Below are 16530 nucleotides of genomic sequence, written 5' to 3' on the forward strand. Positions count from 1 at the left end.
GGCACGCACTTGGCAAGTCATTAATATACATGCAAAACAAAAGGGGGCCCAATATAGACCCTTGAGGCACTCCAGTGGACAACTGAAGAGGTTCAGAAAGATAGCTGCCAATACGTACAGTTTGTGATCGTTTAAAAAGATAAGATGCTACCCACTTTAGAGCATTATCTGAAAAATTAAAATGAGATAGTTTAGACAATAAAATATTGTGATTAACAGTGTCAAAGGCTTTCCTAAGATCTAAAAAAATAGCTCCAACAACCTTGTTCCTATCAAGCAATGATTTAATATTTTCGATAAAAAAACAGTTTGCTGTCTCAGTGGAGTGATTTGTCCTAAATCCAAATTGTAATGGATGAAGGGAGAAAGCTGAATTATTCAAGTGATTCCTAATCTGTTGAGACACCCATTTTTCTAGAACCTTGGATATTACTGGCAAAATACTAATTGGTCTATAATTGGAAATAATTTGTCTGTCTCCTGATTTCAATAGAGGGGAAACAATAGATAATTTCCAGGCATTTGGGAATTCCCCCAGAGAAATCGATTGATTAATAATTTTTGTGATGGGGATAAGCAAGGACGAACCTAATTCTTTCAACATTGTATTATCCATACCAAAGACATCTTTCGCTTTAGAAGTATTAAGTGAACTGATTAAGGATTCTATGTTTCTTTCAGAAGCGCTGGAAAACACAAGGCTGTGCTCTGAATGACAAGATAGGCCACTTACTAAAATCTACGTGTGAGAAACCCTGTGCAATAGATGCAACAGAGTCTACAAAATAGTTGTTAAAAGCTGTAGCAACCACAGTTGGATCAGAAATACTTTTTCCATCCAGCACAAGATCAACAGGTTTTCTGTCTTTATGTTCCTGCCCCAGTAATTTTTTTAACTGATCCCAAATCATTTTTGAATTGCCCCCTGCATTATTTATAATGGTTAGAAAATAGTCAGCCCTTGACTTTCTTAACTGAGATGTCACTTTATTCCTCAACATTGCAAAACGGTGTTTATCAGTACTTAATTTTGAGTTATTAGCCTTTTTTTTTGCAAGATCACGTTCTTTCATCAAATTAAGAATGTCAGCATTAATCCATGGGAGACTATTCTTATAATTTCTGTTTCTAAATTTTTGGGTAAACTCCTTAATAAAATACTGTAGTCTACTTGTAAGCACTGTACTACCATCATGTACATCTTTCCCAGCTAGCAAATCACTCCAGTTAAACCTGTTTATTTTATCTATAAACTGATCCCGTACTTTGTTGGGTATTCTATATACTTCTTTCTCCTTAACAGTTGAAACACAAAACCTTCTGCTAGTTAACTTTCTTGTCACCAGAACTAAATTATGGTTTCAAGAGACAGAAACTCCATTAAACAGGTGTGAGGTGTGTGTTGTGAAGAGGAATGTGATCTCGGACTTTAATACAGTGCAGATCACTGTAAAGACTGTAAGTCAGACTCGTTTTCAGACGTGTGCAGTTTAACACGTGTCTGTCCGGACTAAACTCCATCAGCTGGATCTTCTGTTTATCTGAATCAGAGCAGTTTGAGTTTGTTATGAACTGGTGTCCATACAGACCAATAGCTCTACAATCTTAATATGCTGATTCACTCTATGATCGTTGTCAGTATTGAATCTGTAATGATGACGAAGGTTTCTTGATTCTGAGACAGCAGGTTTGATGTCCTCTCAAACACAGATCAGTGTGGTTCTCCAGATACACACCTGCTTCATCGCTCTTTAACTAGACACCTGCTCTCTGCTGTTTCTGATGCTTCCAGGAAGCTTTAATGGTTTCTCTGAATGGCAGTGAGGTCACGGAAAGAGTGACACCTTCAGCCTCTTGCATTATTAATAATCTGACACCCTCACTGTGCTTTAACTCACACTCAGAGGAAATGAATAACTGGGCTTTAAACTGACAGAGAAACAGAAAAGAGAGAGATCTCCCCTTCCTCTGAAAGTCACGTGACTGACGTTCATGTACAGGTGTGTGTGAGCGTGTGTGTGTGACTCCGTGATTTTGCCAAGTAAGACATGTTCCTTGATCAACATTATTGTCCAAAAATATCAACTTAACCCCATCCCTACCCCTAAACCCTAACCCATACTTTATTCCTAAAATCAGAAGGAAATGATGGCTGATTAACAAGAATGTAGAAGAATCTAACCCTGATTGTAAGCCTAAAACAGATATTTCCTGAAACGTTATATATGTAATCTGATTGGTTGATTGGAATATTGATCCAGGAACATGTTATACTTGTGTGTGTGTGTGTGTGTGTGTGACGCTGCAGTCTCTTCACACAACAGCTGATCATCAGGTGAATATTCATCTTAATAAAAAGACCAGTTCACAGTTCACTTTTTTTATTTAAATCCGAATTCAACCAGCATGTTTAATATTAGTTTATACAGTTTTAAAGCTTGATTTTATAGTTGATTGTCTTTCAAATACAAACAAACACACAACAACAACAACTACTAAATATCAGTTCATTGATTAAGTGTTTCCCTGAATCACCAAAAAGTTATAAAGATTATTAAGAACAAAAAGGTCATAAATAGCAATAAGGAATGTAAATATGCTATTGGTATGAATTTCATGAAACCATGTCCAGGTCCAGTTTCCCCCCAAAATCTATTGATAATTGTAATAATAATTGCATATTAGCTTATAGCAGCTAGCATTAGCATTAGAGGCAGTACGGTAAATGCTATCATCATGTTTACATTCTTAGACTTCGACTTGATCAAGTGTTTTGGGCTGAAATATGAGCCGGACGTGTCTCTGAATTGCTGCAGAACAATAAATAAGCGTCTGATTAGTTTGACTGATGATCTGGTCTCTGTCAGGACTCAAACGTGAAGGACTAACGAAGAACAATCAGCAGGAATCATGAGCTGGAGTCTGAAAGGGCAGCGAGGCACAGTGGTGAGGATAGTTAAACACAGAGTCTGTTTGTTCGGTGAACCCCTGGGTTTCCAGATCTAGAACTTGGTGCATTTGGTGGATCCGTGCTCCGTGTCTTTCTCAGGCAGCATGTGGACGGTGACGTCTCCTGAGGGAGGGACAGGGCTCCCGCGGTACACAGTGGACACTCCGGAGGGACAGCAGGACAGTTTGAGGCACGCGGGCGACACACAGGGGACTTCGCAGCGCTCCGGTTCTCCATCAGCGCTCTCCAGCTGAACCGTGACGCTGTGGACCCCGGCGCGGTGGAACAGCTGCTGGATCTGTGCGTGAAGAGCAGGTCTGTCCCAACACACTTCCTGCGGCTCAGAAGACACTTTGACGTGCAGCGAGGCCACGTTACGTCCTTTAGCTATCTCCCAGACATGAGCCTCATGGACGCTCACCACGCTGGGAAGTCTGCACACGCTCTCCACTGAGAGAGAGAGAGAGAGAGAGAGAGAGAGGGAGGGAGAGACAGAGAGAGAGAGAGAGAGAGAGGGAGAGGGAGAGGGAGAGGGAGGGAGAGAGAGAGGGAGGGAGAGGGAGAGGGAGGGAGAGAGAGGGAGAGAGAGAGAGAGAGACGGAGAGAGAGGGAGGGAGAGAGAGAGAGAGAGACACTCAGCATCAGCATCAGTGAGACAGGGACATCTCATCTGTACTCTAACATCAGGGACTTCCTTCAGCCCTCAGAATAATCTTCCAATGTTTTATAAGAAAATACAGGTTAAAATGCAGCCAATCAGAATCCATCCTGAGCACTTAAAGGGACAGATGACCAAATTGAAGCTCACTTACAACATTAACAATAACTGCTGGTGTGCATGCTAATACATCATTCTTTGAAGAGCCAGAAACAGAGCTGTGATAAATCCCTCATGAAGCTGACTGGGTTTATCCTGCGTGTGTAAAAGGTAATGTAAGCTGTGCTCCAGATGATGCAGTACACCAGGGTTCCTCAAATCACTGCAGAGTTTAGCTCAGCCCTGATCCACTCATCTACCTGTGGTTTCTAATGATCCCAAAGACACTGATTAGCTGTGATTAGGGCTAGAGCTAAACTCAGCAGGAAGAGGATCTCCTGGCTCAGATTTGAGGATCCCTGCACTACACTATAACTACAGCTGCAGAACTCCAGTAATTAACACTGTGATGGAGCAATATTCCTCAGGGCTGGGCGATATATCGAATATTAGCGATAATATCAGAATAATTTTGAAAATGTTGTGAATAGCGAATATTTCAAATTCAAGCATACTTTCCCAAAAGAACGCGGCAAACGTCCAAAACCTCAACAATTACTGTACACTCCTCTACTACACGAACTCTCATGAGTGCGGTTGCCAGATATCAAGAGTTTAAATCCCTGAATCAGAGCTTCATTGTTACTTAAGCCCCTTTCACGCTGCATGTTGGAACCGGAAAATTGCCTGAACATTGCCGAGTCGCCTTCTGTGTGAACGCAAACACATCCCGGGATTGATTCTGAGATTGAGATTCCTAGCAACATAACCGGTTTCAGTCCCGTTATGAACGCTGTCTGGACAAAAGCCAGATCTAATGCCGTGTCGTAGTGATGACGCATGTTATCGTGCGACTCTTTAATCAGGTGCTCTGAAGCGTTTTCGACTCATTACACGTCACGCACTGATGTCACGTGCGCATGCAAACACTCGCTCCTCATTGAGGAGATGATCTGAAACACAAACGAGCCGGAGTGTAGCATCTGAATGAAAGCGTCATCGCTCTGTGTTCTGTCATGAGATCTCCGCTGTATTGTCTGTGATGCACTCACTCAGACGCTGATGTTTGAACAGAAAAACATAGACAATGGCAATGTGGAATCACTAATAGGAATTTAACTTTTATAATATTTTTCATTTGTTTTACCAGTTTTCATAATATAGACAGAGAGAGTGTATAAGTGTTTGGTATTAATATATATATATTAGTTAAGAAATACCTGAGTGTTTAATCCAATAGCTCCCCATCTGAGAGTGTTTTAGTGGCAGTGGGAACATAGTTTAATGCCACAGAGCTTCTCTTAAACCAGAGACAGACTTCTGTTCTTAGCTAAAATCTTTAATAAAAAGAACATTTAAAAAACTTATCCCAGTTTAATTATTTCTCTTTTTTTATTATTATTGGTTAAATGCAAAAATATTGAGTGATATATTGAATATCATAAAAATTTCGAAAACTTTGAGATTTAGTATTTTTTTCCATATATTACCCAGCCCTAATCAGGGCTACACTTGATCATTTTAGGATTACCACACAATCTAAAGATCCTAAAGATGTCGAAGCATATTGCAGGGGTATGTGAGCTGCTGTAAAGAGACAAACATGAACTCACAGACGGTGGAGAACGGCAGGTCCACGGGACTCATCTGCAGCAGGATCCCAGCCGTCTCTTTGACCAGAGGAACAGCTGAAGACATGATGATGGCCACCATGACCAGCGTCAGACTGGGGTCCACGTAACACTGCCAGTTACACGGGCTCTCAGGGGCCAGGGGCCACACATAGAACAGAGCCGAGGCCACCACCACCACCACTGAACCCAGCGCATCATTCAACACGTGCAGCAGCACACCTGCGGAGAGAGAGAGAGACATTACACACACACACACACACACTCAGACCGACGGCTGATGAGCGCTGAGACGGAGCACACACACACACACACACACACACACACAGACCGACGGCTGATGAGCGCTGAGACGGAGCACACACACACACACACACACACACACACACACTCAGACCGACGGCTGATGAGTGCTGAGACGGAGCACACACACACACACACACACACACACCCAGACCGACGCTGAGACGGAGCACACACACACACACACACACACACTCAGACCGATGGCTGATGAGCGCTGAGACGGAGCACACACACACACACACACACACACACACACACCCAGACCGACGGCTGATGAGCGCTGAGACGGAGCACACACACACACACACACTCACCTCTGATGTTCAGGGGAGGTCCATCACTCCCAGTCTTCTCCTGCTGCAGGCCTGTGGACGGATAAGGGACAAGTGTGGAGTGCAGATCCATGACAAACACAACCTCCCAGCTCTGAGAGAGTCACACATCACAGCTACAGCGTCACACGTGTTGTGCAGTCAGCACACGGCACATTAATCTGATTATTCGACCAAAGTACAGTCAGAATCAACACAATACTGTCTTTTAGCAATTAATGCATGCAGATCTGTCCTAGTTAGCACACACACATCGCATTGAAAGGTACATGCAAATAAAATTTAAGCTGTACATTTCAAGAACCACAATACATCAGTATGGTCATAAACAACTTAAACAGATCTCCATTACATTTAAATTAGTTTACAAAAAAATCGACTGAAATAACTTTTACTGATGATACGGCAAAACGGCTGTTCTTCCTCAGTGTTTTTGTATTGTTTTCCAGTACAAATATCTAAAGATTCATACATCAAGACACATTAACTGGAGAAGCGAAGTCTTGTTTTATGAGAAACTGATCAAAATGATGCGAGTTTAACAAAAAAAATATTTGTTAATGAGCTCAGAAAAATTTACTTAATTTAAAGTGACAGATATTTGTTCTTGTTTTAATAAACTCATTTAATTTTGTTCAATTTCAACGACTTCATATTAGCATATTGCGACTGTATCTTGATTTAAAGATGTTTAGGTGTTTGTTCTGGAAGTGCTCCAGCTGCTCTGTGTTGATCACACTTCGGGAAACTCCTGTTCGCTGTGATACTGAAGCCTGATTGGATCATGTTCGTGTGGCTGCACGGACCAATGGCGCTTCAACCCACCAAAAGGGGAGGAGCCAAGTCGGCTCTGAGCGTGATTTCGTCAGAAGCATCAGTTATTGACGCGTGTGCAGCTTTATAATCACGGCTATAACACCAGGTCCTTATCTCAGGGAACAGAGGTTACGTGAGTAACCAGAGCTTTCCTTTCCAACAGTGTCTTACTGTCGTCTGTTGTGTTAATAATGGGGAAGAGCTAGAAGAGCTAAGTTGTAAATCAATTAGATTTGGTTTGTACTACCACACAAAACATTATCAAATCAGACTTCAGTATCACAGTAAACAGCGTGATTAACGCAACGGGAACAAGACAGAAATACTGAGGAAGATAGTCTTTTTTTTCAGCACATATAACATTTAATGCCATGACTTTATGAATTTAAGAGTTTCTGCTGTGAATTAAGAGCTTTTAACTCAGGGGTGTCAAACTCAGTTCCTGGAGAGCTCAGATTCAGCCCTGATCCTCTTCATCACTGATCCTCATCATCACTGATCCTTTCCATCACTGATCCTCTTCATCACTGATCCTCTTCATCACTGATCCTCTTCATCACTGATCCTCCTCCTCATCACTGATCCTCTTCATCACTGATCCTCCTCTTCATCACTGATCCTCTTCATCACTGATCCTCTTCATCACTGATCCTCTTCATCACTGATCCTCCTCATCATCACTGATCCTCCTCTTCATCACTGTGTGTCAGAGCAGGACTGAACTGAACTCTGCAGGGAGTCTGACACCCCTGTTTTAACTTGTGAAAAAATACTTTTTAAGACCCCCTGAAACCCTGCTGTCAGATCTTAAATAGACATCTAGAAAAATAAGATGTTTATGATTTGGAATTAATGTAAAACTAACTTTCAAAGAGGTTTATGAGATGTTTGCACACAAGAGGTGCTTCTCAGATGAAGCGCTCTTAAAAAGGCATGTAAACAGCTCTGCTAAACGAGAAGCGTTACGATCAGCACCTGTCTCTTCCTCCGCCGCGTCCTCCTCCTCCTCCTTCTCCTTGCGCGGCCCTGACGCGTCCTTCTGACGCCTCGCGCGCAGGCAGCTGCAGTCCTGGAAGATGATGAGCCCGAGCACGTTCACCGCGAGCCCCAGCGAGCCCACGATCAGCACGAGCGGCGGGTCATCGATGGCCTGCGGCAGGGCGAGTCTCTTCAGTGACTCCATGGACACGGAGAAGCAGAGCGCGGCGAGGAACACGGCGTTGGCCAGCGCGCCCACCACCTCCGCGCGACCCATTCCGTACGTGAAGCGCCCCGAGCCCGCGCGCCGCGACACGCGCGCCGCCGTCAGCCCGACGCACAGCGACAGGATGTCCGACAGCATGTTGAAGGAGTCCGACACCAGCGCGATGGAGTTGCCCATGTACCCCGCCACGATCTCCGCCACGAAGAAGATGACGGTGATGACCAGCATCAGGATCAGGCGGCACGTCTTGCCGCTGTAGCGCCCCATGATCGCGTGCGTTCAGCTCGGTGACGAGGATGAAGATGTGCGGGAGATGCGCGGAGGTCTCACTGCATATCACCTGTCGGGCTCACGTTCCCGAGAATGAGTCGGCACTTTTCCACGCGCTGATGATTCGCTTCAGGTCTCCAGTGACTCTTGATTCTGCGTCTGAGGCGGCTCCTCGCTCGATTCTTGTCATTGTCACCTTTGGACACTCATCCAGCTGGCTCTTTTCTGCTGACAGAGCGTTTGGAGGGTTAGTTAGTTCCATGCAGGTGAGCGGGGTTAGTTACGCGTACTGTAAACGCAGTCATACATTAAACAGCTTTTGGCACGAACGAGCTGGATAAGAGAGAATCTGGCATCATAAACCTGTCTTATCTCACGAACTAATTAACCTTCTGCTTGTCAAGATTTACATTTTCTCGTGTCCTCAAACAAATATCAAATAAAATCACGTTTCGTTCGTTAGGTGATGCTCTCTGGAGAATTAAACCCAGAGGAGGATCACGACACAACAACTGAAGACAGAACTAATATAACACACATCACTGCGATTCTCCAGTGCACTGAGTACTTTAAGAAGGAAATAATAATAATAATAATAAACAAATTGGACCTGCTTTATATTAGACTTATATAAGCTAATAAAGCAATTAATTGTTGGTAAAATGTAGCTGTTGTGTTGATGTTGAATTTGAAAACACTGGGGGGGGGGGGGGGATCAAGTAACAAGTACAATGTATAAATACGTATGTGCACAAAAAGTGCATTGTATCAATTTAATAATTTAAATATAAGTAAAATGTAGTTAAGTACACTTAATATAAAGTGGGTCCAGTAAATTAATTAATTGCATTAAGAGGCTTTGTCTAATTAAATATGCACTTATTTGCATACATCCCTTAACACAGATCTGAACATTAGCAGAAGCCAGGATTAAAAGTCTTTGAAGAGAGTTTGTCTTTTTACCAATCCATAAATCAGAAAATACTGTCAACAGACAGAAAACAAACACATTTGCACCATGTTTTTAGGAGTAAAATGTTGTAGGAATCAGTGTGAATGAGATATGATCTAACCTTCAGAATATAGAGAGGAATAAACCTGTCTGCTGTTTAAGATAACAACTCTAAAGATTGTAATCTACAGATGCTTATAGATAAAGTGCAATAAAATAATCACGTCAGTGTGTGATGGGATGCTTTCTTTCCACGAGTCTGAAAGAACAGACATGATACAGAAGCAAAGACTGAGCAGTGCATGTAAAGCAGAGGTTTAGTCTGCCGATGTGGTTCAGTGTGTGTGTGTTGTGTGAGAGTGTGTTTGTGTCTGTATGTGTGTGTTTGAATGTGTGTTTGTGCGTCTGTGTGTGTTTGTGTGTGTGTGTGTTGTGTGAGTGTGTCTGTATGAGTGTGTGTGTTGTGTGAGAGTGTGTTTGTGCGTCTGTGTGTGTGTGTGTGGGTGTGTTGTGTGAGTGTGTCTGTATGAGTGTGTGTGTGTGAGCAGCAGGAAGCAGGTTCTCCTCAGCTGTACGTGCTCAGGGCTTGAATGGCAGCGAGTGTAAGCTGAGAGCGGTGTGTCACCTGTAGTTAGATCACAGGTGATCAGTGTGAACGTGTGGCTGAAGTCCAGCACATCCTGGTTACTGATCTACACTGAGCTTTACTCCCATCTGCTGGAGCACACACACACACACACTGACACAGAGCTTCATTCACATCCACTGCATGCACTAACATCAGTGTTACAGGATCTAGTCATCTTTATATCAGCTAACACTGATCATTACCAGCTCGGCTCCATTCAATAAGATTCATACTGTAATCACGTATTAGATGCACAGAAACGAATGCTTTAAAAGTGTTCTTCAGTGTTCAACTAATGTTAACAAATGCAACCTTTTTGTAAAGTGTCACTGATTTCTTGAAATACTGAGAAAGGAAGAGAAATTCCACTTTGGGAAATGATTTATTCTTCAAGTCAGACATCAAATATAACACAATGAACTTCATGCTAAATACACAACTGAGCTTTGGGATACAATAATTAACAGAAGCGGCTTTAATTAAAGGACAGAGAAGCAGAAAGGCTCTTGCTGGTACTTTGACATCAGAAGCAAACAAACACCGAACAGAATCAGAAGCATGTGAGGAATTCGCTCAGAGAAACAGTACAACAACGTTCAACATGCTGAGCTTAAATTCAGCAGAACGGAGGAGATTTAGAGACCCGACAAATCCACAAAGTCTGGAAGGAATCACAAATGAACACGAGAATCTGTGAACACTAACACACTCCTGTCCAACTGAACAACACTAAAGGTGGTTTCTAACAAACTGGAAACAGGACAGCGTCTGTCCTCTAGTTTATCAGCTGAAACTACAGATCTCAGATCCTCCTGCTAAAAGCCTGTTCAACCAGAAAGATGTCCAGATCTGCTGAGTGTGTATCCTGAACCGGTTGGGTCACATGACTGTAGGAGAAACACCTCACCCATGGATCAGTGATTAAAGGATAATAAAGAAGGTCTTACTATAGCGGCTAGGGAGCTCTCTTTAGGAAACAAACAGAGAATTTGTGGAGAAATCTACATAATTTCAGTATTGATTCGGTACATTCACTAGCTCTTGTTTCCAGATGAAGGTGCAGATGTTATCTATCAACACTAACACTAACACAGCAGATCTTACACACGAAGCCTTCAGATGCCAAACCATCCAGGTCTGTCGGAGATCTCGTCTTTTAAATGAGATTTTTGTTTAGGGCTCCTATGTTTAGGTTCAGTAATTTCTCTTTAAAGGCAAAGAAAAGGTTATTAGTCAGTTACTGAATATCTTGACAAAATGCTCATCTAAAAGAAAAAAGCTCAGGTTTCTGCATGTGAAGGCTTCATACGGAGGTACATCTGTGCCAGAAGAATGGACTGTAATGTCCGGTGTATTTGACCAGGTCTGACTATTTTATTTTTCTAATAAGAGTTTCTAAAACTTTCAGATGCCTTTATTCTTCTGTTCTGTAAATGTGAACGAATCTACAGTCTACAATGATCTTTAGTCATAATATTCAGAGATTGTGAGAAACTCATTACTGAATAAATCTGCTTGTTTATCTGGATGTCTGAGAGCAGGAGTTAAAACACAAATGAAGGACAAAACCACAGCAGACAGACAAATACTGTACACAGCCGTCGACGCTTCTGGCACAAACTGAACTCCATACAGAGGGAAAGTGTGTGAAACATGGGAGAAGAGACCATGAACGTGCACTTCTGTCCTATTACTGACGCCCGTGCGAGCGCAGAGCAGACGGTCGGGTCTGTTTTAGCCAATTACAGAAGAGATGGTGCATCTGAAGCTCGTGTTTATTGGTGAATCTAGTGTGTGGGTGTGGCCTAACACACATCTCAGGAGGCGTCTGACGGGACGTGCTCCTCGAAGCCCTCGCTCTCTCGCACCAGCGCTCGCTCCAGGATCACACGGCCCTCCTTGTAGCGCTGGCTGTCCTCGGTGGCGAACTCGTAGATCCAGCCCAGCTTGCTGTTGCAGTTCTTACAGCTGACGTCTCGCACCATGTGTCTGCCGGTCAGCATCACACGGTCCTGTACCTCGCTGTACTGCAGGTTCACCACCTGAAACACATCACAGACGTCAGCATCAGCGGCGCTCTCGCTGCGTTAGCATCGGCCGGTCGCACACGTGCCTTGTTGAAGAGGAAAGCTCGTCCGGTGGCGCCGGTGAAGCGTGTGGAGATCAGCTCGGAGCGGTTCGTCAGGATGGTGTCACAGTTAGCGCAGGAGAACAGGCGTGTCCCGCCGATGTGATCCAAGAAGATACGGCCCATGATCCACACACACACCTGTGAGAGACACACACACCCACCCAACCGTGAGAGTCATGCAGCGTCACACACACACACACACACACACCAGCAGCGCTTCTGCAGGACAGAATAAACCTCTACAAGAGCAAGTGAAGAACATGAAGGGAATGGAACTCAATACAGTCTCTAAATGTAAATGTCTTTGTTAGAAACACATTCAAATTTAACATCCAACAGATCTTTATTTACTTTACAAAAACACACTGAAATATCATTTACTGTCCCTTCTGATCTCACGGCGACAGCGCTGCTCTTCCTCTTCCTGTTTCTGTCTTGTTTTCCAGGACATGTGTCTAAACATCCTCAAATCAAGACACATTCACTGGAGAAGATCAATGACGTAAAATACATCTTTTTTCTGAGAAACTGATCAAAATGAATAGATATCTGCCAGTGGACTCAGAAAAATCAATTTAATTCAAAGTGAAAACAAGCCCATTAACAGATATTTGTTCTTAAAATCACTTCATCGTTCAGTTCCTCAGGAAAGTCATATCTTCACTGTGCATCTCCAGTAAATGATTCTTGATGTAAAGGTGCCACAGAATGCACAGATACAATATTTTAAATTATTCTCTGATATCTACAAAGAAGTTATGTGGCTTATAGAGCCTTATGAAATCCCTTTTATTAACTCCTAAATTCTGTTTTATTTTTTATTTTTTTACAAATTCATTTTTTTCTGTTTTCATTTATCTGAATTTTTGGGAAATGTTGTTTGATTATTCCTTAAAAAATTACGTTCATTTCATGTCAGTATTAGCAGTAGGATATGTACATTCTGCCTAAAAACAGTAATAGCACAATGTCTTCAAATCAAACCGGACTTTTATTTTGACATGTTACTGTGAATGCCTGTACTGCTCTGTGTATGTGATATGAGGCTAGTTTTACTCAAATCAAACGGTCAGAAGCTCATGAAGTGACTTGTTCTGTAGATTCAGTTCTGGAGATGTTCTTCATGTGTTTACGTCCTCATTTAGAGACACAGCAGAGTCTGAAAACACCACGAGCGTCACACGCTTCAGTGTGTGTGTGTGTATTTAAATAGACTTTTACAGCTCAATAGTTAAAGATACTAGTCCATATCGTGAATTGATTGATGTGTAATGACCTACTTTTGAATAAAAATTAATTCAAAATTTGACTAATTCCATGATATTCCACATTAAACTGTGAATTCAGTTTTATAACTAGACACCGTGATTCTGTCTGTGTTTTTGACATCGCTTAGGTAAGGGCAGAAAGGGTTACATATCCATTTAAACCCTATGATTTATCCCTAGAGTGAAATGGTCAGTTTTTGCCTTATTTGGAAGGGTCATGAATAATAATGTTGAGCTCTGCTGTGATTGGCTGTTTCACACTGACGCTCAGTTTAGTTGCTCACACAGCAGGAAGCCTAACCCTAACGCTATTAATAACTCACTTCGGAGATGTGCGATGATCTCACCTGCTCTGTGTAAACTACAGCAGAACTTACACACATTATACAAGATCAGATGTTTGTCAGTGATGCTCAGGATCTGTCAATCATTCTCCATCGTCCTCAGTCATCTCTCTTTACTCTGTGTATGTGCTAAGTGAAATCGTATGTACTGTAATATACAAGGCTACTGCTAGCAAGCAGCTAACCATGTCCCTTTAGTAACTCGTGTTATTTTATTGGAATGCGGTTTATTTGTTTTTTGCGCCTTTCTGAATACAGACACTAACCCATCCCTGCATATCAGATTAAATCACATAACATCAAGAGGACAGAAGAGTCTGACACTGTCATGTTAAAGAAGGGAAGCAGTAGAAGCTGTTGTAATGAAGCGCGTGTGCTGTGTGTTCATCTGTCCGTCGCGCCGCATCACAACAACAACAACAACACCAGACAGAAACAGCAGACAGAAACACTGCAGACGCTCAGCACGAGTAAACAGCGGAATCAAAGTAAAGCAGCTGGTTAACTGGTTAGTATGAGATCAACTCTTACCAGCCGCTTCAGGTCGAGTGTTTGTTTATTCGCGTTCAGCTGGCGTTGCTGTTTTCTTCCAGCCCTTCCTCCAGACTTTATATCAACATCCGGCGCGGTGACGTGCGCGACGATGACGCTGTACGTGCTGGTGCACGTGTCACGACAACAGCTGTCTGGACGTTCATAACAACACGTGATACAACATTACTATAGAAAAACATTAGAGAATACACACACATATATATAATCATATATTGTACTATGCAGCAATCTTCAATAAAAGCGTTTTAAACTTGGACTGTTTTATCTGTTTTGGACTTTCTGTGTGTGTGTGTGTGTGTGTGTGAGAGAGAGAGAGAGAGAGTGTGTGTGTGTGTGTATTTGTGTGTGTGAGAGTGTGTGTGTGTGTGTGTGTGAGAGAGAGAGAGAGAGAGTTTGTGTGTGTGTGTGTGTGAGAGTGTGTGTGTGTGTGTGTGTGTGAGAGAGAGAGAGAGAGAGAGTGTGTGTGTGTGTGTGTGTGTGTGTGTGTGAGAGAGAGAGAGAGAGAGAGAGAGAGAGAGAGAGAGAGAGTGTGTGTGTGTGTGTGTGTGTGTGTGTGTGTGTGTGTGTGTGTGTCCAGCAGGGGGCGCAGCGGGGTTCAGTAGTTGGATCATTATGTCTCTGAAGGTAAGAGGAGTTTATGTTCATCTTCAGCGCTGCTGTTCTTCTTCTCTTTCGTCTCTAACAGTTTGATTCACTTGCTCTCAGTTCCTCAGCGCTGTTAATGTGTTAAATGTGTTTTATTCGCTGGTTTGTGCTGCTGAGGGGTCTTCAGCTGCTTTAGCTCGGGCAGCTGGATCAGCTAATGATGATTCTCGACCCCGGAGAGAGATTATTGATCATGTATCTTCTGAATCTGAACAGTCTCGGTGAAGTGTGTTTGTGTGTTGTTCTGGTGATTCGAGCAGAAGTTGTGTTTGTTAGTCTGTGCTAATCATGCTAACAGCACTTTACTGCACATTTTTTAGTTGTTTTATTTAATTAATTAAAATCAAAGAGTTTCGCTGAGAAAATGACTTTGATTTACGGTCCTGTATCTTCAGGATGAAAACAGACATGGTTTCTGATGTCCCAAAAATAGATATTGAATACATTTTGTTTTTAAGAACAAATCTCTGTGTTGATGAAGCAGACTATGTTCAGCCGGTTTTCTGAGATTCTGAAATCACTCACTTAACACTTGATAGAGTTAAATATCATTGTTTTAAACCGACGTGATTGACCACGTGTCTCTGTGTATAGCCTGTCATTCAAAGGTCAGAGGTCAGGTTTGGTGTGATGTGATTATATATTTACACTCTAAAGCTCTATTCTCGTGTTTATTACAGAGTCTGTCTTGTGCTGGGCGTCATAGAGATCACGCGCTCTAATGGATTGATTACCATTAGTATTATTACACAATAAATACAAAATGGCCAGTATAGCAAAACCATGTCAATGTGTGGTTTCTTTAGTTTAAATTGTTTTCCCTATTTATTTATTTTTGTAGTAGGCTAAACCCATGTTTAATTTTCATAAAGGTACATCTGTAGTTAAAACATTATGTAACTGAGTGCATAAATAAACGTGAGTAATCTTACCTGATGCTGATATTACAATAGCCAGTATTAACAGTTTACGTGACCCGGCTCTTGATTATTATTATTATTATTATTATTATTATTATTATTATTATTATTGTTATTATTATTATTGTTATTATTATATCAAACATGCGCGCGGTAAGAGCATCTACGGTAATTCACGTTGGCCAAAACACACAAGGAAACGCGTTGTGAAATAAAATATCACCGGCAATCACAGACATTCGCATTCGGACGGGATTAGTTTTCTCAGAGGATCACTGAGTTTGCTGAAAAACATTAGGTAATGTGCTCTGGAATTATCACAGAGGTTGTGTGAGAAAAACACAGACGTGGCAGATTCGGACGGGATTAAAATCACCAAGTACGTCTGTGAAACACCGATTTCTCTAACGACCCCCTGTTAAACTAGACTAGTTAAACTCTTCTGTTCCTCACACAAACACCAGAGCTGATTATACAGACCCGAACATCCCAGATCATGATGAGTTTGTGTCTCCATCAGGTTTGTAGAAATGTAACATTGCATCAGTGTCTCATCAATGGATGCTCTGCAGTGAATGGGTGCCGTCAGAATGAGAGCTGATAAAAACATCCCAATAATCCACAGCACTCCAGTCCATCAGTGAACATCTGGAGAAGACAAAACCTGAAACACATCCAGCATTAAGATGATTTTAACTCAAACACATAGAGTCTATAATCCAGAATAACACTTCCTCCAGTGAAGAAGTGTTCTGCTCTGAATCAGGAGAGAAATCTGCACAGATCAAGCAGCGTTTAAACAGATCTAAACTAATCTGTGA

At 42.2% G+C, this 16530-nt stretch overlaps 2 protein-coding genes across 2 annotated transcripts; both read right to left on the reverse strand.

Annotated features, from left to right (window-relative positions):
• Positions 1-2364: 2364 nt before the first annotated feature.
• On the reverse strand, positions 2365-8697 carry LOC128021539 (zinc transporter 10-like). Its single transcript, XM_052608820.1, has 4 exons — positions 7768-8697; positions 5959-6009; positions 5321-5560; positions 2365-3400 (listed from the first exon to the last, which is right to left on the reverse strand). The coding sequence occupies exons 1-4, from the start codon at positions 8261-8263 to the stop codon at positions 3003-3005; spliced, it is 1185 nt and encodes a 394-aa protein (XP_052464780.1). The 5' UTR covers positions 8264-8697; the 3' UTR covers positions 2365-3002.
• A 1512-nt stretch (positions 8698-10209) lies between these two features.
• Positions 10210-12103, reverse strand: LOC128021668 (protein yippee-like 5). Its single transcript, XM_052608984.1, has 2 exons — positions 11960-12103; positions 10210-11888 (listed from the first exon to the last, which is right to left on the reverse strand). The coding sequence occupies exons 1-2, from the start codon at positions 12098-12100 to the stop codon at positions 11664-11666; spliced, it is 366 nt and encodes a 121-aa protein (XP_052464944.1). The 5' UTR covers positions 12101-12103; the 3' UTR covers positions 10210-11663.
• Positions 12104-16530: the final 4427 nt, after the last annotated feature.

This window comes from Carassius gibelio, chromosome A2 (genome assembly GCF_023724105.1).
Source record: "Carassius gibelio isolate Cgi1373 ecotype wild population from Czech Republic chromosome A2, carGib1.2-hapl.c, whole genome shotgun sequence".
NCBI lineage: Eukaryota > Metazoa > Chordata > Actinopteri > Cypriniformes > Cyprinidae > Carassius > Carassius gibelio.

Bases quoted from the DNA above. Each gene is read 5' to 3' on its own strand.
- LOC128021539 (XM_052608820.1), bottom strand. From the start codon at position 8,263: ATGGGGCGCTACAGCGGCAAGACGTGCCGCCTGATCCTGATGCTGGTC. The intron at 6,010-7,767 runs GTGCTGATCGTA...ATCCGTCCACAG, and splicing joins CGCGGCGGAGGAAGAGACAG to GCCTGCAGCAGGAGAAGACT. The intron at 3,401-5,320 runs GTGAGTTCATGT...TCTCTCTCTCAG, and splicing joins CCTGCCGTTCTCCACCGTCT to TGGAGAGCGTGTGCAGACTT.
- LOC128021668 (XM_052608984.1), bottom strand. From the start codon at position 12,100: ATGGGCCGTATCTTCTTGGATCACATCGGCGGGACACGCCTGTTCTCC. The intron at 11,889-11,959 runs GCACGTGTGCGA...GATGTGTTTCAG, and splicing joins GAGCTTTCCTCTTCAACAAG to GTGGTGAACCTGCAGTACAG.